Raw genomic sequence first — 25,076 nt, 5'->3', positions numbered from 1 at the left:
TATATATAAATTTTATATATATAATTTTTCATATATATAATGTATATATCTAAACTTAATATATCCAAAATATTTTCAACATGTAATTTATATATAAAAAAATTAATGAGCTATTTTACATTGTTTTTGTCTTATGTTCAAAGACGCACTAAGTCTTTGAAATCTGATTTTTTTTAATTTTTAAAGGTCTGGGGTACATGTACAGGCAGAATGTGCAGGTTTGTTACATAGGTAAACATATGCCATAATGATTTGCTGCACCTATCAACCCATCACCTGGGTATTAAGCCCAGCATTCATTAGTTATTTTTTCTGATGCTCTCCCTCCCCCAGCGACACCCCCCAACAGGCCCCAGTGTGTGTTTTTCCCTTCCTTGTGTCCATGTGTTCTCATCGTTCAGCTCCCACTTATAAGTAAGAATATGTGGTGTTTGATTTTCTGTTCCTGTGTTAGTTTGCTGAGGATAATGGCTTCCAGCTCCATCCATGTCCCTGCAAAAGACATGATGTCATTCCATTTAATGACTGCATAGTATTCCATGGTGTATACGTACCACATTTTCTTTATCCAGTCTATCATTGATGGGCATTTAGGCTGATTCCCTATCTTTACTATCATGAATAGTGCTGCAATGAACATACACATGCATGTATCTTTGTAATGTAATGATTTATATTCCTTTGGGTATATACCAGTAATGGGATTGCTGGGCCAAATGGTATTTCTGGTTCTAAATCTTTGAGGAATCAGCACACCATCTTCCACAGTGGTCAAACTAATTTACATTTCCACCAACAGAAGGAAAAGTGTTCCTATCTCGCCAGCATCTTTTTAATAATTGCCTTTTTAATAAATGACTTTTTAATAATTGCCATTCTGACTGGCATGAGATGGTTGGTATCTCATTGCGATTTTGACTTGCATTTCTTTATCTGTGATGTTGAGCTTTTTTTAAATATGTTGGTCATATGTGTATCATCTTTTGAGAAGTGTCTGTTCACGTCCTTTGCCCACTTTTTAATGGGGTTAGTTTTTCTGGTGAATTTAAGTTCCTTGTAGATTCTGGATATTAGACCTTTGTCCAATGAGTAGATTGCAAAAATTTTCTTCCACTCTGTAGGTTGCCTGTTTACTCTGATGATAGTTTATTTTGCGGTACAGAAGCTCTTTAGTTTAATTAGATCCTATTTATCAATTTTGGCTTTTGTTGCAATTGCTTTCGATTATTTTGTCATGAAATCTTTGCCTATGGCTACATCCTGAATGGTATAGCCTAGATTTTCTTCTAGGATTTTTATGGTTTTGGGTTTTACATTTAAGTCTTTAATCCATCTTGAGTTAATTTTTCTATAGGTGTAAGGAAGGGGTCCAGTTTCAATTTTCTGCATATGGCTAGCCAATTCTTTCAGCACCATTTATTAAATAGGGAATCCTTTCCCCATTACTTGTTTTTGTAAGGCTTGTAAAAGATCAGGTGGTTGTAAATGTGCAGCGTTATTTCTGAGTTCTCTATTCTGTTCCATTAACATCCCTTCATGTTAAAAATCTCAATAAACTAGGTATTGAAGGAACATAACTTAAAACAATAAAAGCCATTTATGACAAGCCCATAGCCAACATTATACTAAATGGGCAAAAGCTGGAAGCACTCCCCTTAAAAACCAGTACAAGACAAGGATGCCCTCTCCCACCACTCCTATACAACAGAAAAACAAAGAGTCAAATCATGAATAAACTCCCATTAACAATTGCTACAAAGAAAATAAAATACCTAGAAATACAGCTAACGAGGGAAGCGAAGGATCTCTTCAAGGAGGACTACAAAATACTGCTCAGAGAAATCAGAGAGGACGTGAACAAATGAAGAAACATTCCATGACCATGGATAGGAAGAATCAATATTGTGAAAATGTCCATCCTACCCAAAGTAATCTACAGATTCAATGCTATGCCCATTAAACAACCATTAGCATGCTTCATAGAATTAGAAGAAACTATTTTAAAATTCATATGGAATCATAACAGAGCTTGTATAGGGAAGGTAATCCTAAATAACAAGAACAAAGCTGGAAGCATCACACTACTGGACTTCAAACTATACTACAAGGCTACAGTAACCAAAACAGCATGGTACTGGTACAAAAATTGATGTCTATTTTTTATATTCCCAGCACATCTCAGCTTAGACAGGCCACATTTCAAATTCTCCATAGCCACGCATGGTAGTGGCTACTGAATAGGCAGCACAGCACTAGAAATTTATTGCCAAAGAAATGGGGAGTATTGAAGCCTCTGTTTGGCCTGCCCTTTCCTGTGCCTTTCATCACATTTCCCCTTCTAAGATGTGCCTGGTTGCCAAATACATTATCATTTTAATAATAGATTGTAAGGAAAGAAAGGAAGCACTACATCAATGCATAAATGTATGCATTGATTTAAAAATGCATGCCAATATCAGAATTTATTTTTATGTGCAGGACCAAATATATGTCATGATGCCCTATTTTGGTGCAGTTTTTAACTTGCTTTTTACCCTGCCCCTTTATCCTACACATCTCCTCCCTCATCAGTAGCCCGTTTCCCTAGCAAGATAGTCAGTGTTACCAACATAGTATTCATGCTTATTTTCCCTCCATCATCATATAATCCTATACAAATATGCACCAAAGTTTGTCTACATTTGTTTTACTAACATAGGATCCTATTATACCCCCTTATCTGCATAATCACTTTCTTATTCAACAATAACTCATGGAAATCCCTGCAAGTCAGCTGGAAGTTGTACTTCATTCTTTGTAATGACTGCAGAAGAGTCCATGGAGAAGGGTGCCATAATTCAATATTTCTGTGACTGGCAGGCGTTCACATTTTATCTCAGTTTTTTTAGCACTGAGGAAAAAACCTGCAAAACCACTCTATATAAATAGATGGAAAGATCGATATTTAGATAAATATCTTTGCCTACTCTTTTATTTAGCTTGCAACCTCTTTGTTTTGTTTTTATACTTTAAGTTCTAAGGTACATGTGCACAATGTGCAGGTTTGTTACATATGTATACATGTGCCATGTTGGTGTGCTGCACCCATTAACTCGCCATTTACATTAGGTATATCTCCTAATGCTATCCCTCCCCCCGCCCCCCTCCCCACAGTAGGCCCCGATGTGTGATGTTCCCCTTCCTGTGTCCAAGTGATCCCATTGTGTGAGAGTGAGAACATGCGGTGTTTGGTTTTCTGTTCTTGCGATATTGTTATCCCTTAACTTAGACTTTCTCCCATCATATCTGGGCCCTTTATTTTCAGCCAATGACAGCATTTCCATTAGCAATCATAGCAACCCATTTTCATTTTCCTAATGACTCCCTCCTCAGTCAACAACTGAAACAGACCAATGTACCTCCCCTGACCCTACCTAATGATGTGCTGTCTATTTAGACATTTTCATTCGTACTGCTTCTTGTACACAGCCTGAAGAAAATCCACATAGAAAAGATTTCACTGCTATATGCCCTCTCACTTTGCAAAAGCTATTTGTGACATGAAAAAGATTCATTTCTTCACAGACGTCTTAAAAAAAATGGTTAATAAACATTAGAAATCAAAGGACCTGGATTCCATAAAGTAGTACAGACTGTAACTCAGGTAATAACAGTAAGTAGAATCATAATAGCAACAACTTAACATTTTTTGTGCCTTACTATGTGACAGGAACTGTTCTAAGTGCTTTACATATGTGAATTCATTTGTTCCTTCAAAAAGGAAGGAAACTGTAAAGTAGGTTCTCTTATCACTTTATTATTATTCCCACTTTTTGGCTGCTGACATTGGGTTCATGCAGCCAGTAAATGGTAGGAGCAGAACTGAAACGTGGACAGTCTGGCTCCAGGGTCCTAATTATATCCCTTTACTCCTATCTCTGAACCACAGTGTTCCCAGCTGTAAAATGGGTGTTACAGTAATGACACAACCTACTTTTAGGATTGCTGAGAAGAAATAGGACAATGATTTTCAAATCATTAAAAGATCTAACAAGGTGGGGTTAGTCTTATTTCAGCTTGGGAAGTTTGGCTGAGAGATTATTCCATCATTCAAAACAAAAACTAAGCAGATTAAATGTTTTAGACCACAGCAAATCAAACCATTTTCTGACCACAAACATCCTCCTGAAGGTGAGACTAGACAGCTACAGCTGGCAAACGTAGGACCCAAACTATGCCAGGTTCTCAGAGCCTGAGAATTTTCCTGAAATTAGAAGAAGAGCAGCCAACCTTTACTTCTATTGTGTAGCTTGACCACGTCCTTCCTCTTCTCTTCACTCCAGCCCTTGCATTTTACTTAATTGGAACACCAGGCTATAAATCTTACATACTTAAGGGCCAGAAAACTCTCTGGAGCTCTCAGACTGAAATTTGTGTGGGAGTTCAGCAACATTGAATTTTCAAATAAAATGATTAACAGGCACCTTTAAGGCAGCCTTAGAGAAAACAATATTTCCTGAATCTTGCCACCTTAATCTAAGGAAGCTTTTTGTTTTAGGTCTAATAAAAAGGGTTTGGAAGTAACATAGGGATGAGTGACTAAAAGCAGGTAGAGGCCCTCTATTCTTTGCTCTGGAAGCTCCCTCCAGCAATTGCAGTCTCATCACTGCTCTCTTCCCAGGCACCAAAAGGGCATCGGAGCATGATACTAGAAGGTTTAAGGCACTTAGTACAATTTTAACTGCAATCAGCTCTAATGACTGGTTTTTAGAAACATTTTTTTCTAATATTTTAATAGTTGAAAATGGCTACACCTGATCAGATATCCTATTTGATTTTTCAGAGCACAATAGCATCTATCAGACTGCATGAAGCAGAGAATTAAATCAGTGAAGAGAAAGGGCATAATCCAACTCAATTTAACCACAGACTAAAGCCTGCAATCCTAGTATTTGCTGAAACAATGATTTAGATGCTCTGCCAAATAAATATAGGATGTTTATGGCTTTACACAATAGGAACCTGCCTCATTTATGCAGCAGAAAGATCATTTACAACCAATTTCTAGAAGACACTAAGTGTCAATAATAAATTTTCAAATCAAGACCAAAAACTGTTATACTCAAAAAGGAGCATTAGGCAATATGAAGTTGTTTCCAAGGAGAATTTTCAGGGACACCATACTAACTTAAAATCATAAAAGATCAAGGAAGTGGTCCTGACCAGCCTGGCTTTCCTAGTCTCTGGGAAGTAGGAGTCTCAGCTTTAAAAAGGATCTGAATCGACAAACAACAGAGCAGGGTATCTAGTACTGAAAGATCTGATCTCTGTAACAACCTGGCTGCCTTCCGAGATAATCACTAGAACCACATTGCCTTCCTGGCCATATGTGCAAATGTGCAAATTGCTTCACAGGAGCAAATCCTGCTTTGCAGTTTTGAGAAGAGGTTGAATAGAGCTACTCAAGAGGCTTTTTCTCTGCCCCACATGGGAATTTTGTAGCCGGACTTTCCCTTCCCATCATCCATTCACCCCTTTATCCACATACACACAGAATTAAAACATCGTAGCCTTTTACCCCTACTACAGCAGCATCATCCCAGGTGCTATCAAAACTTGGAGGAAATGAAAAGTAGTTCTAACTCACAGAAAGATGGACTTCTGGGATGGAGCACAGAAAAAAAAAAAAATGGTGCTGTATCCCACCCCAGGCACTTACTAACTGTGTGACTTTGAGAAAGTCACTTGACGTTTCTGTTTTATTGTCCCACCTGTAAAACAGAAAAAATAATACTCTGAGGAGAACATAAGGCCATGTATAAAAAGCTCTTGAAAATAATCTTCAAAATGTTACCCAAATTGCATGTTATCAATTAGGTCTGGATTTTGTATGAGCTTCCTACAAGAGAAAACTGGGGAGTCAGGAATAGGAAAATATATGGTTATGAAGTAAATATCAGCATATAAAGAAATTCTCTCAAGTACTCAACCTGGGAAACAGAATGTGAGGGCTGAAATTTAAGCTCTCTTATTGTTTAGTTCTCTGCCCTTTAACAAGTCCCTTAATTTCTCTGAGCTTTACTTTCCTCACCTGTGAAATGAGATCATGATAACCACTTTTTAGCAATATAGTGAATATATTCTATAAATATTAGTTTCCCACTCTGGATCCAGGACCTTGACTATGTGTCATTTTTATCTCCTCCGTGACTTGAAATGGTCCTGTTTATTTGTTTTTGTGCATTTTGTCTGATTTACCCCCCATTTAAATGTCAACTCCCTGAAGGCAAAAACTCTTATTCATTGCTGCATCACTGCTGCTTCTAGAAGTCTTGTTTGGAATTAATGTTTATATTATTATACATTAGTCTGTTCTCACACTACTAATAAAGACATGCCTGAGACTGGGTAATATATAAAGGAAAGAGGTTTAATGGATTCACAGTTCCACATGGCTGGGGAGGCCTCACAATGATGGCAGAAGGTGAAAGACAAGCAAAGTCACATTTTACATGGCAACAGGCAAGAGAGCTTGTGTAGGGGAACTCCCTTTTACAAAACCATGAGATCCCATGAGACTTATTCGCTATTACAAGAGCAGCACAGGAGAGACCCATTCCCATGATTTCATTACCTCCCATGGGGTCCCTTTCACAACAGGTGATTATGTTGCCTCCTGGCTTGGTTGTCTTGGCTATTCTGAATATTCTCTGGCCACAACTTCCTTTAATAAGTGTATTTTCGCCGGGCGCAGTGGCTCAAGCCTGTAATCCCAGCACTTTGGGAGGCCGAGACGGGCGGATCACGAGGTCAGGAGATCAAGACCATCCTGGCTAACACGGTGAAACCCCGTCTCTACTAAAAACTACAAAAATCTAGCTGGGCGAGGTGGCGGGCGCCTGTAGTCCCAGCTACTCGGGAGGCTGAGGCAGGAGAATGGCGTGAACCCGGGAGGCGGAGCTTGCAGTGAGCTGAGATCCGGCCACTGCACTCCAGCCTGGGCGGCAGAGCGAGACTCCGTCTCAAAAAAAAAAAAAAAAAAAGTGTATTTTCTGCTTAAATTATCCAGGGTTGGTTTTGTTGCTTAATAGATAGGATCCTCCTCTTCTCCCAACAACCTGGTATCTTAATCCTATTGCATGTGACCGTGGTCTCCTAAGGGAACCCAACTGTGTTGTCCTCCTAGAAATTACCTCCATCCTCCAGCCCTTTTCTTCTCCCTCCCCCAGATCAAACTGCACATTTTCTAGGGGCTTTTCCCTTAGGACTTTACTTTTTATAAAGCATAATCTCATAAACTAATTCAAGCCAATGTGCTAATTGCTGACACTAATTTGATATCACTCCAGCATTTCAGCAGATACTCCCAATGCCTCAAAGCAAAGGAGAAAGGAATGTGTTTTCGTTACCATCATACAGTTGCAGGGCCTGTGAGGGCTCTAGTCTTTGTCTGCAATCTTAAGAACCCTGCATCCATCAAGGTAGCTCCTGTCTATTTCATCCATGAGTGCTCTGTGGACCAATCATATAGCAACCATGGTGCAGTTAATGAAATCAATGTCTCTATTTCATGGTAACACTCACACACACACACACCCCTACATAAAATCCTTCAACGACTTCCCAATGCTTTATCATGGCCAACAAGGCCCCCAGTCTAGTGGATATGTCCAAAAGTATTTAACAACTGGCTAGAGGGAAAAATCTTAGTTTTAGCATTTTCTGATTTGGGTGACAGAAAAACACCCACCATGGCCAGTTTCAAGCTATCAAAAAAGTGTCAATGACATTATAAGATTCCTGAAGAGTTAACTGTTTGCTCTTGCAAGCCAATATGAGACACCAGCTCCAGTACAAAACTGTCCCAACTTGTTTTCCTGGCCACTTCACTGACATCATCATGCTATGCTACACTCATCACTTCAACCCCTTTAGCCTTCTACAGCCACTCAATGGCTCCTCCTCTGCACCCCCACACACAGCCAGCCTTACTGTAGTCTAAGTCAGGTTCTCGGCTACAACCTTCCACAGTTGTGTGATCCTCTCCTTTAGAGTACTTATTTCAGGTTATATGTTTACTCCCCTTAATGCAATCATGTGATATTTAATGCTTAACATCATAAGTAAACACAGACTGGAAGAGGTGTAAACAGAGTGGCTATCAACTTCCTTTTCCATCGAGTTTTTATGGGGAAATTTCAGGGCTTACCAGGAAAAAAAAAAACTGCTCAGCTCTTAATACCACAAATACGACAGAGACCCTTCAATTTTCTGCTGGTTTTGTAGAATCCTGGATGATTGAAACTGGAAAAGATCACTTCAAATGCTTGTTCTCTGATCACTAGATACACTGGAAGGTGCTTTATGGTCTATCTTGAGGAGGTTGAAGTGAGAAGATGGAATAAAAAGGGACTGAAAGGATAGAGCCCTGGGTTCTCCACAGCCAAATCACCAGAACAACTCTGCTGTTATATATTTCTCATATTGTTCTTCCTTGTAAGATTTACTTTGAATGATTCCTACTATGGAAAAATGCTTACCAACCAGTTTTCATTTTATAGATGTGCAAAATATGTGCTCAGAGAAGAACAGAATATGGAAAATTATTATTATTTGATATAGGGTCTCACTTTGTCACCCAAACTGGAATGCCGCAGCACGATCTTAATTCACTGTAGCCTCAACTTCCTGGGCTCAAGAGATCCTTCTGCCTCAACCTCCCAAGTAGCTGGGACTACCAGGGGTGCACCACCATGCCCAGCTAATTTTTTGTATTTTTCATAGAGATGGGGTTTTACCATGTTGCCCAGGCTAGTCTCTCAAACTCCAGCCAAGCAATCCACCCAACTTGACCTCCCTAAATGCTGGGATTACAGATGTGAGCCACCATGCCCGGCAGGGAAAATTACTCATGTGTCTTGTTAAAAAAAAAAAAGTTTTCATGTGTGATTATTCCTACCTTTTCCTCTTTGCTCCTAGCTCCAAACTCCCAGTAAAAAATTCTGTTTCCAATTTTATCACATTTTCAAAAACATGAATCCTGAGACTAGACCACATAGACTCCCATTTTTGTGGGGGTTAGAGAGCACTTGAGCTGATAAGTCATAGAACCTCCACTTGAGCCAGGTCTCTTGAGTTATGGGCCACTTTCATTCCGCTTTTTGGTTGGTCTACATCCGGTAGCAGTGAGAACTTCACTGCTGCCAAAAGGAAAGTCTAACCGCCCAAGCATCTTCTCCATGAGAAATTTCCTTCAGTTTTAAATAAATTATGATTCCTGAAGACTATATAAATACACAATATAAAACCAGTAAATCTGATAAAGACCTGTAGAAAAACCAGTCTCACTTGTTTCTAGCCACATCAAATTTCTTGCCTCAGTATGCAAACACAAAAACCAACTAGACTTCTAAATTCTGATCAGAAGCTCAGGATCTGGGCAAAGGAATACAGTAATGCACTCCTAGCTACCTGCCTCTTTTCCTGGGCAATTAGAAGCATCTTGTAGTTCAGAGAGATTTGAATTCATATCCCACTGATGCCACTTCCTGGACATGTGATTTCAGGGAGATTTATCTGTGAGGTTCAGTGTCCTGAAGGTAAGAACATGCACCTTTTTATGTGGTTTGTTGTAATAATTAAATGAGACAAATTTCTGGCCTGAAGTAAATGTTCAAGAAATGATCACCATGTGTTTTCATTCATTACCAAATACTCCTATACATTTAATACTAACCCTAGGCTTGACATTCAAAGCCTGATTCATAAGTTCAGAAATTAAGTTCACTTCCAATATATACATACTTTATATTATTTCATTCAGTTAAAAAAATTTATACTTTCCTAATATTTGTCAGACACAGTAGTAGACCTGGACCATAAGAAATAACAAAGCTTCAGTTCCTGTCTTCAAGGATCTGACTACTTAAACCATACCTGACAGATAATACCTATATTTTCTCTCATTCTCTCTCTCTTTCATTCATATTCATTCATTCTCTCTCTCTCTCTCTCTCTCTCTCTCTCTCTCTCCCACCCCCCCCACCCCCAGGGGCTCCCTCTGTTGCCCAGGCTGGAGTGCACTGGCAAAACCTCAGGTCACTGCAGCCTCGACCTCCTGGGCTCAAGCAATCCTCCCCAGTCAGCCTCCCCAGTATTTGGGACAACAGGTGCACATCACCACTCCTGGCTTTCTGTTTTTGATAGAGACAAGGTCTCACTATGTTGCCCAGACTGGTCTCAAACTCCTGGGCTCAAGTGATCCTCCTGCCTTAGCCTCCTAAAGTGCTGGGATTACAAGTGTAAGCCACCACAACCGGCCTACCTCCTATATTCTTAAAGATCACTAAAAGAGAAGACCACACCACATTGTTGGCAACTACTACATTCAGTTCTCAGTCCTCTGAAGAATTTACATGATGTGTAAGTGTGTTCAATTCATTGAGAATCAATATGTCTCCATTTCCTCCTATTCTAGGCCCCAGAAGAAGGAGATAACAGTTGGTCACCATTTTTTACATAATAAGCCTTCATTCTTTGAGAGTTATTGAGTTATTCCTCCATCTTCTCTTTCTAGATTAAATAATTCCAATCCCCTTAACCTTTTCTCAGAGGTCCTATTTGCCTGCCTTCACTTTAATCATTTTCATTGTTCCCCTCTGGAGTCTCTCCAAATCCTCTGCATTAAAATATGTTGCTTTGCCATTGAATTCACTCTAAGAAACGTATTCCCTTACATCTACCGAGACAAAAAGAAAGCAGTCCCCAAATACAAGGTAGACAATAGATAGAAGGATACAGTTGCTACGTAAAGAACTCATGGTGGGCTCTCATATGCTCAAAGCAAATCTGCATTTACTGTCACCACTATTAAGGAAGAAGGGCTAAAACCAGAACCGTTTTTAAATAATGCCAACCATTCTGCTTGACAATTATCTAAATTACTTTTAAGCAGATAAGACTATTAACAGCAAACTTGAGACTTCTGTAGTTACACCTAAGGTTCTCAGAAGGGTACTAATAAAAAATCACTGTACTACTAGAGCTAATGAGATCAAACAGGAATTTTTGATTCTGTAAAATACCTCTGGCTATCAGGTAGAGGTGAGAGCTTACCATATAATTTACAGAAGTGCCTTTGGTTAGGCCTGGCACGTGCAAAGGATCTTTCTTTGCATTCTGTCAATCAATATACAGTCATTAATATTTCTTGAGCTGAGAGTGCAGCAAATTCTAAATGACTCTGAAGAAATGGTGTATAGAGGTTAGTCAACTACACACTAACCATAGTTCGATATCAGCATATGCAGAAAGGGGTGGATATGAAAACCAGAGCTCCAGTCAAATATCCCTTCAGGATATGCATAGAGATTTGTAAGAACTCTCTTTTCACAAAGATTCCTCCCTGCCTGTCTCTCTTATTGTGCCACTGATATTATCCAGCCTCCTGTGAGCCAGTAGCATGTCTCTACACATACACATACACATACACACGCATGCTCACATGCTCACACAGTTAAGCTTCTTCTGACTGTCAAATATCCAAATTTCCTCAAGAAGTTGGGAAAACTCTTACTGGATAATATATTGCCTGGTTCAGGGACTTCTTTTAAAACCACTATGTAGAATTTTTTGTTTTCCCACCTGGAAAAGCTAAAAGTACACAATTGGGGTAAAAAGACTTGGTTACAAGCGGACAGGTGGTAAGAGGAACCACTGCCTCCTCCAGTTTGATGCCAGGCAAACAGGTGGACGTTCACTCTAGTATGATTTCTAAAACTAGGTTAGCCCTGGCAAGACCCTGTTTGACCTACAACTGGTTGGGCTGAGAGAGGTCTGTCAACAAGGGCCCTAGGAGAATGAGCTACATTCTGGAAAAAACTTCTCTGCCAAGTTCTCTGAAGACTCCCTCAGTTCTGGGTCCAGAACAAATTCACAGTTTGGTGTTGAATTTTCTCAGGGAGCTGTAGACCCAAAGGCAGTCGAATCTATCAAACAATGACTTAAATCCCAAGACCTATGGAATATTGTAGCCCTTAAATAATCAGCAATAAGGATGGCCAGTGGCTTAGAATCATAGACTCAGAACAAGACTGGGCATGGTGGCTCACGCCAGTAATCCCAGCACTTTGGGAGGCCAAGGCAGGTGGATCACCTGAGGTCAGGAATTCAAGACCAGTCTGCCCAACATGGTGAAACCTTGTCTCTACTAAAAATATAAAACATTAGCCAGGTAGTCCCAGCTACTTGGGAGGCTGAGGCAGGAGAATCGCTTGACTCCTGGATGCGGGGGTTGCAGTGAGCTGAGATTGTGCCACTGCACTCCAGCCTAGGTGACAGAGTGAGACTCTGACTCAAACAACAACAACAACAAAAAGTGAAAAAGCAGCACCCTCCCGGGCGAAGGCTGACAGCTTGCTAGCTACTTGTCAGAGCTGACCCTTACTCCCTCCTGCTCTGCGTGGCTCTTTATGCTTGAGCACATGCCAAGCGTTTGTGTTACAGAGTGAAGAAAGGCATAGGCACTCCACCACCGGTAAGTGTTGAGGTCTGGGAGTTCTGAAACAATGGGCAATTAAAACCATAACATATTGAATAGCTTTGTGTTGAAAAGTATATGTTGTATAATTAATTATAATTTTATAAAAGCAAGACTCCAAATATGAAGTGGAACTACACATAGCCCCACATTTCATTTATTTGATGGTAAAGACAGTCTTACTTATCAAGGGGGTAAGAAGGTGAAAGTAGGGCACTGATGTTGATATGCATTGCCTTATTACTTTGTAGTGGTTGTGGTGAGTGGCCAGTAATGCCGGGTTAATAAATCACTGGTAGACATAACTCAATGTTCTCTCTCTTTACCCAAATGTGTACTTCAGAGACCTAATACCAAATTGCTTCAAAGAAAGAACAATTTGTACCACCCTACTATAATCCATTGCACTTTGGGAAGCAATTTTTATTCCATTTGAATTTGGAAACTATAGTAATAACTAACACTGAACACTGGTATTCCTACATTGGGAAGGTCAAAAAATGCGGGAAAGTAAGGGGAAAGTAAGAGAAAGGAGGGAAAGACAGACAAGAATTTTTTAAAAACCTGAAATGGGTGAATTTTTAAAACATTCATCTATAATGAGCAGGGGACATTTTCAATAAGGCTTTTGAATGTCAAAAAGTAAAACAAAATTCCTGCTGACTTTCAAAAGCCCACTATTTTGGGTCATTCTTTAAAAAAAAAAGAGAGAGATAGCCAGCAGATTAAAGGAAGTCCATTTATAAAAATCAAATGAACCTCTAACAAAGCTTGTTCAGGACATGAATAAATCATCTGGTCATGAATTATTCATTGTTATCAAGAAACAAGCTGGGGATTCCAGGAACTGCGCTGGGGAGGCACTGAAACTGGGGAACGAGCGAGTTTATTGTCTCAAACCCACCACAGGAAGGGAGAGGGCAGGCCACGGGTGCCACCATCTGAGGCAGACCATGTCAGCACTCCCTCGTGTTTCAGAGCATACACTGGCAGCCTTTACATCCCAGAGGACAAAACAAATAGAGTTTAACCCACAGAACCTAAATTTAGAAAACTGCATGTACTCAGGAAGCAGACAATACGATTTTTTTTTTGAAGATTGTCTCTTTTTATTTAAGTTCACGATATACATGGGAAATATGAGCTGTGTGCAAAAGATAGCGGAATTTCAAGGAGATGGCTAGAAAATTCCTTGATAAGTCAGTAGTCTGACCTACTCATTCATGGCTTTGGGGCTTGGGTTTGGATGGTGGGGAGAAAGGGAGGCTTGCAGATTTAATCAACTAATCAATGTATCTGTGTGTTCCAGGTCCAAACTGCTTTGCAGGAACTACAATAATTCCAGCTGGCATTGAAGTGAAAGTGGACGAATGTAACATCTGTCACTGTCACAACGGGGACTGGTGGAAGCCTGCTCAGTGTTCAAAACGTGAATGCCAAGGCAAGCAGACTGTGTAGGACAAACTTCCAACCAATGACAAGTTCTTAGGAAAGGATGCTATGGCTTCAACACTGCACATGTTTAACACAAAACAAAACAAACTCCTGCCAGCTACAACAGGGTCACCAGCAAAACCTTCTAGGGTTGACAAAAGTGAATATTTTACTAAGAGGAAATTTCTCTTTCTCTCTTGCTATATAATATATATATAGTATATAGCTATCTAAATCGCTTTTGTATTTACCAATGCTTGATGGTGACTTGACGAACAGATTTCTGGAACAAAAAGAAAGAAATAGCCTTGCACAGGCTCCTTCCCTGGTGATGCCTCTGACCTACCAGCTCACTGTCCCCTGGTTTACTTCATTTTTACTCTTCTGTACATCGTACATGGCATTGTTCTCCTGTGTTTTTTTTTTTTTTTTCACTTGTAGAGTCTAAGGGGCTAGATTTGACTGCACAGTAAAGTTTTGAGTTGTGTCATAAAAAGGTTTGGTGAAGGAATGTCAGGGGAAAGATCTTTCCCGAGCTGGGAGACACAAGAGCATCCAGTCAATTGCTCCCCTAGGGTGAATCATGCCCTGTAGACTAAGGAAAGGGGGATGGGCACATAGACGGACCTATTGCTGGACAAGGTTGGGAACAAGTACTTTGTCCATTAGTTGGGGGCTCACAATTCTTACAAACCACACATTTCACATGGAAAACCTTGAAACTGCCAATCAAAATCTATTATGTAAAGAACACTATGAGCTTAACTGAAGAATCCAAAGAGAGACAGATCTTTAAAATTGTAGCATTAATCATCAGACTTTTTCATGATGTGAAATTTGAGTTTGGTTTGTAACTAAACACACTCTAAACTCACTCTGTCATCGGGCAATATAAATACCAGAACCAGGGTGAGAAACCCCACTGTGAATCCAAATCCTTCTGAACATCTCTGGCTTTTGAGTTCAGATTTGGCTAAAAGTCAGTAGTACACACTGGCAGTTTTTGTAGTTCAGGACTGTATTTGCCATGTTGTAGTAACAACCACTCAGCCCTACGTCTGAAACACAGATTCAGGACACTCTTTCCACCTCAAGTGCTGATTAAAATTAAAGATTAGGGTAGAGTGAGTCTTGCACAATACAATTCCATTTGTTGAACATTTTTTAAAATGTATATATTAGATACTGAAAACTTAAAATGAACCTTTGAAGAGTCTCCAGGTTGCCCTGGTAATGCTGCTAGTATAGTAACAGAAAAAACAAAATACACAGGGTATCTGATGCCACCTCAATTCAAGTGCAAAATTAACAATTCTGAAAACACATGGCATAGTTAGTTGCTTATTCCATGCTCCTGTCGTAAAAACCCTGGCACAGATCTGATAGGGTCCTTGAAGAGACTTTACAGTTGTCTTTATTATCAGCGTCCTTTCTTTTTCTGCTCCCCCAAGCTGGGCTTTGCCATAGCTCCTGTAGAGTGCCATATTCTAGAGCAAGGAGTCTCAATCTTAGTAGGATTGACATTTGGGGCCAGATCATTGTCTGTTGGTGGGGGCTGTCCTATGTGTTTTTAGGATGTTTAGCAGCATCTCTGGCTTCTATCCACTAGGTGCCAGTAGCAACATCCCAGCGGCGGGTGACAACCAAATGTCTCCAGATATTGCCTGATGTCCTTAAGGAGTGGGAGTGAGGGGCATAATTTCACCTGGTTGAGAACCAGTGGCCTAGAATAATCGGTAGTGGTTTCTGCCAGGGAACACACTAGGCAAGCTCTAGCAGCACGTGTGGCTTTTGTGAGCTTCTGATCCCTTTGGAACATGTACAGTCAGTATTCCCAAGGGCTCAGTCTTCTCCATAGAGAGTGAGGCTTCTAATGCTATAGGCCCACCCTCAGGAAACGTATTTTTTTAGTCTTGTCAACTGGTTTTTCATTTAAAATTGTCAGCCTCTCCTCCCTGGAAGCATCTCCTGTCATCAAGAAAGAGTTGTCATTTCCAAAATTAATGTGCCGACGAGTTGGACCTGACATTTTTACGCACACTGTGCTTGTGTTATGATACAAAGAGCCATGCCGGCACCATCCTGAGGAAGAACATCAAGCCACCTTCCCTTAGAACACCAATTTGCAGCAAGGTTGGTGCCTTTCAGTTGCCACCATGGATACATCATATAGACAGTCATGAATCATTCATGAGCAATGCTGCATGATTTATGTCTGCACTCAAAAGTAAAGGCACTCCACACTTCAGCTTGTGTCTAGACAGAGATGTATTATAGAGCTTTCTTTGCCCTGAGGTTGCCTGTTGCCAACTTCAAAAATCCACACTCTTGGAAAGAAATAATAATAATAAATGACAGGAATAAGGTTGGAAACTCAGAAAATATCATTAATAGAGCCATGCAGCATAGCACCTTATCTATTATTAAGGAGTTACTATGTCCTTTTTTAGAAAACAGAAAGAGTGCAACTGGGAAGCTGAAGTGCAGAAATTTTGCATCTAAGTATTGGCACAGTGAGAGTCACAGCAAGAATTTACTAGAATGGAATGGGACATCCATTAAGGATCTCTCTACAGAGAGTTTGCAGAAAGCAGGCTGTTCTGTGGCCTCTGATAACCAGCTAGAGAGAGAGAGTTTTATTGTGGGTTTTGTTGTTGTTGGATTTTCTTTTTCTCAAAGTTTCACTACAAGCTGTTTCCTTTAAGATTTTGTAGCACTGACGTTTTTCCCTCTTTAGGGAGAGATGAACTTATACTGTGACAATTTCTCATAAACTGATAAACATTTACAACTTCCTTCTACCCAGGTCATTGAGAAATTCTTTCCGGACTCTGAACAAGAGAGCTCTGGTCTCATCTGTTGTTTGTTTCTTGTGAAGTCTTTGTTCGCAGCCACACTGTCACCTCTGTACTCCTATTTCTCCTCCGCCTTTGGTTCTCGGCTTTAATGACGGCTATGTTAAAATAAGGGATCAACATCTTGTTTGTCAGCTGATGCCTATTAAAAACGATTCAGTTTCTAAAATCTTTGAAAAATGGTGTGCCTGAAAACTAGTGAGAAAAAAAAAAAAAAAACCTGAACACTAAACTGTAAAAAGGGGATTCTAGCAACAATATTTCATGTGTAAAAGAATATATTATTAAAAAATTATTTTGTTAAATATAAAGTGTGTTAACCAGCAAACATTGTTTGTGGTATATTTTCCTTCCCACATTTCTCCCTTCTCCCTACCCTCATTATTTAATGACTAATTCTCGGTTACTTCTATCATCTGAAAGTACATGTGTCATTAGAGCTGTATTCAATTAGAATGAAGCATTAGCTTTTGCATTTGCCTGCACACATTTTCATTTTTCATAATGCAAGGCATTGCTGACTTGGGGATCCGAGAGGCGGCTCAAATAAGCCAGCAGTGAGAGGGTAAGCGATAGTAAAATTCTTTTCCTGACCCCAGATCCATATACTATGCTAATGATAATCTATAATTATTGAGTGCTGGCTCTGAGCCAGGCCCCGTGCTAAGCTCTGGGCCCACAGGATTGTATTCAATCCATACAGCACACCTATGAGAGAGGAACTCTTGTCATCTCTGCTTTGTTCTTGAGGAAACCAGAATATAAAACGGCTAAATGCTTTGCCCAAAGTCACAGGCTAGTAAGTAGCAAAGCAGGAATTTTTATTATAAAAGTTTTCAAACATATATAAAAATAAAGAAAATAGTATAAAGAACCTCCATTTACCCATTGCCCAGATTCAACTGTGATCAAGATATTGTGAATATTTTTAACAATCCAACAAATGTTTATTAAATAACCAATGCTACTACCTACAGTTCATTTAATACTTACATGCCAGAGACTATGACTTGAAATTTACTTGTATCATCACATTTAATTCTCACGCAACCCCTTTAAAGAGGTAATGTTATTCCTAAATTACAAATCAAGAATCTAATAAGCTTGCATATAAAAGTGAGATCATGCAGTATTTTTCATTCTGGTGTGACTTATTTCACTTAACATAATGCCCTCCATATAATACTTCATTTATTCTTTATCCCCCTTACGTTTTTTTTTTAGACAGGGTCTCACTCAGTCACACAGGCTGGAGTGCAGCAGTGCGATTACAGCTCACTGCAGCCTTGACCTCCCTGGCTCAGATAACCCTCCTACCTCAGCCTCTCAAGTAGCTAGGACTACAGACGTATCAGGCCTGGTTAATATTTTTGTAGAGATAGGGTTTTGCATGTTGCCCAGGCTGATCTCAAGGGCTCAATAAATCTGCTTGCTGTGGCCTCCCAATGTGCCGGGATTACAAGTGTGAGCCACTGTGCCCAACCCCTCTTAAGTTTTTTAAGTAGATATCAAGCATCATATGATTTTATCCCTACAATTTGCAGTAATCATCTAAGAAAAGTGACATTTATCTTAACAAGACCGTACTGTTACACATTATTTTATTAAGCCTAACAAAATAAATTCTTAGTATCATTTAATATTTAATCCCTATTAAAACTTCTTAGGTTTTCTAAAATATGAGAAAGAGATGTCTGCATGATTCAAACAGTCCATAACTTTGGATGTGGTTGTTTTGCCTCCTAAGTTCAGCTATGAATTCTGACAGAGTCCTTAGCTTATTGTTCTTCGAGGGTGTGTGTTTCTTAAAGCTCCATGTTCAACTTCTTTCCAGACTGAGCAGGGAAACAGCAGGGCAAGAGGCTTTCTACCAATTGACCTCCAAGGGTCAAAGAGCCCTGGAGCAGGAATTGTTGCTGACGACCAGAACGCAGAAGACAGTACCTTTGATATGTATGTAAGCTTTCCTTAGGGACTAAGAGTAAATTGTTATTTTTCTTCTCCTTGAGACAAACAAATTGCTTAATGCAGAACAAAACTGAACAACATTTTATGAATTGCCATCATCTTCTGCATTGTTGGAGGAAGAAAAACAAGGGCAACCACTAAGAAAACGTCAGCATGGCATCCCCACGCACAAGAATACACACCCCAGCTCCACTACCATTTTCTTAAAACAAGAGTAGACTTTCTTTCATGTCAAACTAGAGAGAAATTCTCTACTCTGTATGTCCATTGTACAGGACTGCTTACAGTTCAATTCAGATTCAAGTCTCATGGAGAGGACACCTCAAAGTCTAGAGGAGAAAGCTGTGAGCTGAGAGAGAGTCCTGGGTTTGTTACTTTAGGTTTTATGTTGGGAATATTACTCTTTTAAAGAAATGTATTTTGATGATTTTGAAAGACAAAATGCTATCTCTGAGCCAGCAATCTCACCTGTACCTTATCAAATACATAAGGGATTTATACCTTAAACTGGGGTGACACCATTATCAGTGAGCCTCAAACTGTACCTGTCTAGTATGAATACTTGATTCTCCCTAGTCAACCTTGTACACCCAGAAGGCATATTGTTCTTTTGATGAAACAAAACAGCTAGTACCATACTATCTTTCATAAGTTAAGAGTTAAATAGATTGAGTTGAATGAATTTCTTTCACTTAATTTTAGAAACTCAAAATTTGCTTTACATTCCAAGTATTTTCAGTTGTGGTAATGATATGACGGCTTTCTTTCTTAATTCTTTAAAATCTTGAAATCCTATTCTTTGAAGCCCAAACTCCAATTTCAATAATCCCAGTACTCACATTACAACCTGGTTTTGAGTAGGGATACTTTCAAAAAACTACATTTCTAGAATAAAGTTTTAGTTTTAAAACCGCCTAAATAATTATGTGAGGTAGGCAGGGTTGGAGAAGAATTTGGATATCAAGTTCAGAGACCATTTATTGAGCCCCTTCTGAGTGTCAGACACTGTACTGGTTACTTCACACAAGACAGTAATTTGCATTCATTAGTCAACCATCCTCATAACCACCGTGAAATTATGGACTGGTAATCCCATTTTGCAGACTTCAACACTGAAATCCACAGAGGTTTTTTGGTTTTCTCAGGCTTCCATGATTAGAAAGAGGCAGAACCAGCTTTTATATCAGAGGGTTGTAAGTATTAAACAGAACACTACCCATAAAGTAGCTTAGAATAGGGCCTAGCACAAGAAGCTATCATTATTAAGATTTATAGTATCAGAAAGGAGATCTCATGGATAAGGTGATATTGGATTTGGATCTTGCCAGTTAGACACAAGTTGGGCAGGTATTTCAGAGAATATTATAGAACAACAAAAAATGAATAGAATATAGAGTATTTGGAGTGTAAGAAGCAGTCAGATGTGCTTAGTGTGTAAGGCTAGAGATGGGGGCATACAGAGGGAGATTGGGTCTGGAAAGGAAATTCAATTGTTAAGACCTGGAAGATTATACCAAGAAAATCCAACTTGGTTTTTGTTGATACAAGTTGATTAATCAACATCAAATAACAGGGTGACATGGCCATATTTGTATTTTAAAAACAAATCTGATAAGAGTGAATGATGCTTTGGGGCCTAGGGAGAGAGAGGTGGAGACATTGAGGGAGGTTGTCACAAAAGTCCAGGACGAAGAATGAGGGTCTGTTCTGGGAATGGCAAGACTCAAACAGATCAGCTGGAACAAAAGGACATTATGGAGGATCAACCACAAGAATTAAAACAGTCACATTTTCTAGCCCAGGTGATTAGGACATTTGTGCCAATAAAGCCGCCACCAAAAATATGCAACTTATGCTTTACCTAGGGGTGGCTCATGGTATTTTAGGACAATATGCTGAAGATGCTGGCAATATATCAGATATTCAGAGTCAACCTCAGATGTAGTCGTCTTCGGGACAGCCCACACTATTTGTATCTTGGTTTGACTAAAAACAATTTGAATAGCCAAAGTTTACCACTGGTCATATTTTTTTCAAGGTATTTGTATCTTGGTTTGACTAAAAACAATTTGAATAGCCAAAGTTTACCACTGGTCATATTTTTTTCAAGGTATTTTTGAAATGGAGGTCAAATTTGGAATGGCGAGAATAACCAAATTCTTTCACTGGTATGTGGCAAATATTAATCTCACATGATAGTGAAACAATTTATCTGCATATTGTGACACAAACTGCTTATAAGTTTCCAGCACCTCTTTCCTCATTTGCCCCTTCAAAATACAAAATGTTGGTTTCTCACATTGTTGCTCACCAGAATTCCAGAAATTCAAAAAAATACGTATTTAGTTGTTCACTGTGACCTTCTCTGTTTTTCGTTTTTTCCCCCAGAATATATAGATTTAAATGACAACTTAGGTCCTGGGAAAGCCTTTCAACTTGAGATTTTTAAGGTTGTCCACCCTTCTCCCGTTATATATTTCTTTGCCTTTGTTGTTGTTGTTTTTTGTTTTGGTTTTTTTTTTGGTTGCATTCCCTTTTTAATTAATCACAACATTGGGTCAGCCAGACCCATTAACTGCATTTCTCATTTAGACCTTTCAGAGATGCAGTTGCAGATGCAATTTAATTTGTTGACCCATGATCGATAGCAATTAATAGCATCTCTTTAATCTTGTTGAAAGGTCTCTGGCTTCCAGTAGCCACCATCTCAAGGGAAAGGTATCCACACAGGCAGGTTATTTAGCTTCCAGACAATAGTTCCCCTCAACCACCTGCTTCTCTGGTGACTTAGTGTTTGTTTCATAAGTCACCATATTCTACAGTATTTTCGATTATTGCACAAAAGTTCATCCAGGTTCTGTTATGAGATAGCTCTGCTGCAAGCTCATCATGTACATATTATGAACCAGGAACACAGAAAAAAACTATAAAGCACTTAATTCAGAAAAAAATAGATTCAAGGTTTTAAAGTATATTATGTTAATAAAATAGATACTTAAGTTTCTGAGACTTCTCCATGTTGTGTTGTAGCTAACCCAATTCCTACAATCAAATCATTTTCTCTTATCTGTCATATTAATAAAAAGATTTATTCAATAAACAACTTTCCATCTAGGAAAGTAGACTGTAGTTGAACTGAATATTTTTTTTTCCTGTGCTCAGGAAGCTTACAGTCTGATGGGGCACACAACAAGGCAAGTCCACAATAACAGAGAGGGAGGCAAATGCTGTGTGTTAGATATGAACAGGTACACTGGGAGCCTGTGAGATGGCTTTCTAGGAAATGGGATTTTTTATGAGTTTTAAAAGAGAAATAGATCAGGGTAAAAATGAATAAAGTGGTCAATGCCCTTTGGCAGTTTATAAGGTGGAGTTTCTGCTGATAAAGATCAGAGCATGTAACTGCTCTATTTTGCTAATGATAACATCCATTCAAATCAGTAAATATATGCCTCATAAAACAGCGGGCTTTGAGAAAATTCCAAAAAAAGCAAAGATGGGTCACCTCTACATTGTGAAGAAATCATGCATCTTGATGACAACCCTTCTTTTCTGCAGTCAGTTTACTGATTAGTGGAACCCCCTTCCCTCTACCCATTTCAGGTACTCACTACACTGCATTTCATCAGAAATTGTCCTTGTATCTCTGTAGGAATTTGAGTAATGCCATCTGTCAATAGTAGTTGCTCTGTTGGCCTAATCTATTGAAAGCCTAATTGGTACCAGGCTCAACTGTAGAACTGAAGGCTGGGCCACTGGTAAAGCATCAGTAAGCAAGCAAGAGATGTATTTTTGAGCAAGAATCCCTTTCCAAGTTTACGGAAATAACTATATGAGGATGATCATGTGCTCTGGAAACTCACAAGACCAGTCTTGAAACCAGTTGTCAAGAAGTTTCCTGTGTTACAATTTTACAAACAGGTAACAAAAGGATACTACAAAATATCTTGCAGATAAATTGAGGTTATGGGCTATAAAAACTATGACGTAATTTTTAAATTATAAGTATAAAAATGTTTGAGGTACTTGCGTGTACATTTGTATCTGTGTAAATAGTATAGGTCTATATATCTATAGAAATGTAAAAAGGTATGAACGTTATGGCAGACTGATGGCTGTGTCATTAAGATCAAATATTCACTATGTTTCCATCTGCCTAGTATACTCTTTTGTACCTAAAAATTGCAGACCTGTTTAGCCTACAGTATATTTACCCCATCTTTGCCTTGCTCGAGGCACTTTATTAGCTCTTCTTCATACATTTAATTTCCCATCCCTAATCATTTGTGGCTCATGTGGTTCATCGATTTCAGAGGGAGGCTGAACATGAGGGAAGGAAAGTTGCAGAGGGGAATGAAAATCAAACTGCCATGAAACCTAAAATCATTGCTGTGGCAATGAAATAGATGTATTAAAAGAAAATATTTCTTATTAAATGTTCAAATATTAACATAAGCATATAGTTGGGATTTTTGCTTTTGTTTGGGTTTTTTTTTTTTTTTTTTTTTTTTTGCAATTAGACAGTTATTTCTGCATAAGAGGGCTTAGCTTCCATTTACCTGCTATGTTTATTATCTGATGTGGCCTTGTAAGGCACTACTTCTATAAGATAAAGCGAAAAACTTCCCTGGGTATCCAGGTCTGCACACTTAACCTGCACTTGGAGGATAACATTATCCAAGCCACTCTGTTTATGTAAGGCACACTCGTATCCTGCTGACTGGGCTGCTTTCAGTTTCCCCAGAAAACCTAACAAAGTTCCAGAAGGTTCTCAACCATCAGTTGCCTGTTTCTCAGCCTGAAAAGCATCCTGCTCTCAGGAATGCTAACTTTAATTGCCTGAGTTTGCTTTAGATATCCACCTGCACCTTCTGGTTCATGAGTTATTGAGCACTGTGCAAGGCACACTTTGGATATACATAGTATAAAAGGTACCACCCATAGATAAGAGCAGAGTCAGTGTCCTATTTCTCCTCCCCTTCCTCCAGTACAGTGACTTACAGCAGCAGCCAGGCCACTGGCTACCAAGACTCCAGAGTCAGGAGCCTGTAATAGCTTCAGTAGAATATCACAACTGGGTCTTTATTTTTTAAAAAACCTTCTTGGAATCAACTGTCCTCCAATGAGCAGGGAGGTCAGGCTCACAGCAGCAAAGCTGTAAAATGATGCATCTGAAAAAGCATAAAGTAACTTAAAAATGGGGGAGGTGCACAGAATTATATTTCACAACACCAATGGAGCATGCAATGATACATTTCCTTCCTTTGCACTTGCAGAAGTAAAACCGGAACATATATCTGTAATCACATATTCCATCCCATTGATTTTCACTTGCAGAAAATGGAAGGCTAGTCATCAAACTCATATGCCTATTGAAATGATGTCAACTCAGAAAAATACTGTTTACTGTATAATCTATATTTCAGTACATAAAAATCCACAGTGTGTAGGCTGGGTATACAGCACTATACTATTTTCTTTAGTTGTCTTCTGGAGAAATAAGAGTATATTGGAAATGCATTATGTTTACATTGAAATACAACTAGAAATATTTTTTCTAACCTTCTCAGGTTCACAATGAAATATAGATTTTTAAAATTGGTTAATTTGAACAATTGCATACTCAGCATCACCAGAACTGAGGTTGAACAGAATAATCTGGCCCAAAGTAATTTAAGACCTGATTTATGCGTAAACTGGATCATTGTAAAGGTCCACTTCTTAATGGCTCTGTAGATATCATGAGAATCATGTGTTTAAGGCCGAATGCTTTCCTTCTTTATATAAAGGATTTATTCTAAGTGAACATCTTTTCATTTTATTGCCACAAGAACATTTAATATGAGATCTACCCTCTTAAACAATTATGTGTATAATACAGTATTGATTATAGGTACAATGATGTACAACAAATCCAAGAACTTAATCATCTTGCTTAACTGAAACTTTGTGTCTGTTAATTAGCAACTCCTCATTTCTCCCTCCCCACACCACCCAATCCCGGAAACCATTCCGCTGTTTGACTCTATGAATTTGACTATTTTAGATACCTTACAGTATTTGAATATTACAGTATTTGTCTTTGTGTGACTGGCTAATTTCACCTAGCATAATGTCCTCAACTTTCATTCATGCTCTCATGTTGCAGAATTTCCTTCTTTCTTAATGGCCAAATAATGGTCTATTATATGTATACACCACCTTTCCTTTATCTACTCATCTGTCAATGAACGTTTAGGTTGCTTCTAACTTTTAGCTATTCTGAATGGGGTTGTAATGAACATGGGAATATATGAACATCT

At 39.0% G+C, this 25,076-nt stretch overlaps 1 protein-coding gene across 1 annotated transcript in view; it reads left to right on the top strand.

The window, feature by feature from the left end:
* The window catches only part of VWC2L (von Willebrand factor C domain containing 2 like), a 168,880-nt gene extending 151,853 nt beyond the window's left edge, over nucleotides 1-17,027 (top strand). The window contains exon 4 of the mRNA XM_050751365.1: nucleotides 13,827-17,027. Within this exon, the coding sequence (XP_050607322.1) occupies nucleotides 13,827-13,975 (149 nt within the window). The 3' untranslated portion in view covers nucleotides 13,976-17,027. The remainder of the gene's footprint in view (nucleotides 1-13,826) is intronic.
* The last annotated feature ends 8,049 nt before the right edge of the window (nucleotides 17,028-25,076 follow it).

This window comes from Macaca thibetana, chromosome 12, assembly GCF_024542745.1.
Source record: "Macaca thibetana thibetana isolate TM-01 chromosome 12, ASM2454274v1, whole genome shotgun sequence".
NCBI lineage: Eukaryota > Metazoa > Chordata > Mammalia > Primates > Cercopithecidae > Macaca > Macaca thibetana.
The sequence above is the reverse complement of the archived record's forward strand: the minus strand, read 5'-3'. Positions and strand labels throughout refer to the sequence as shown.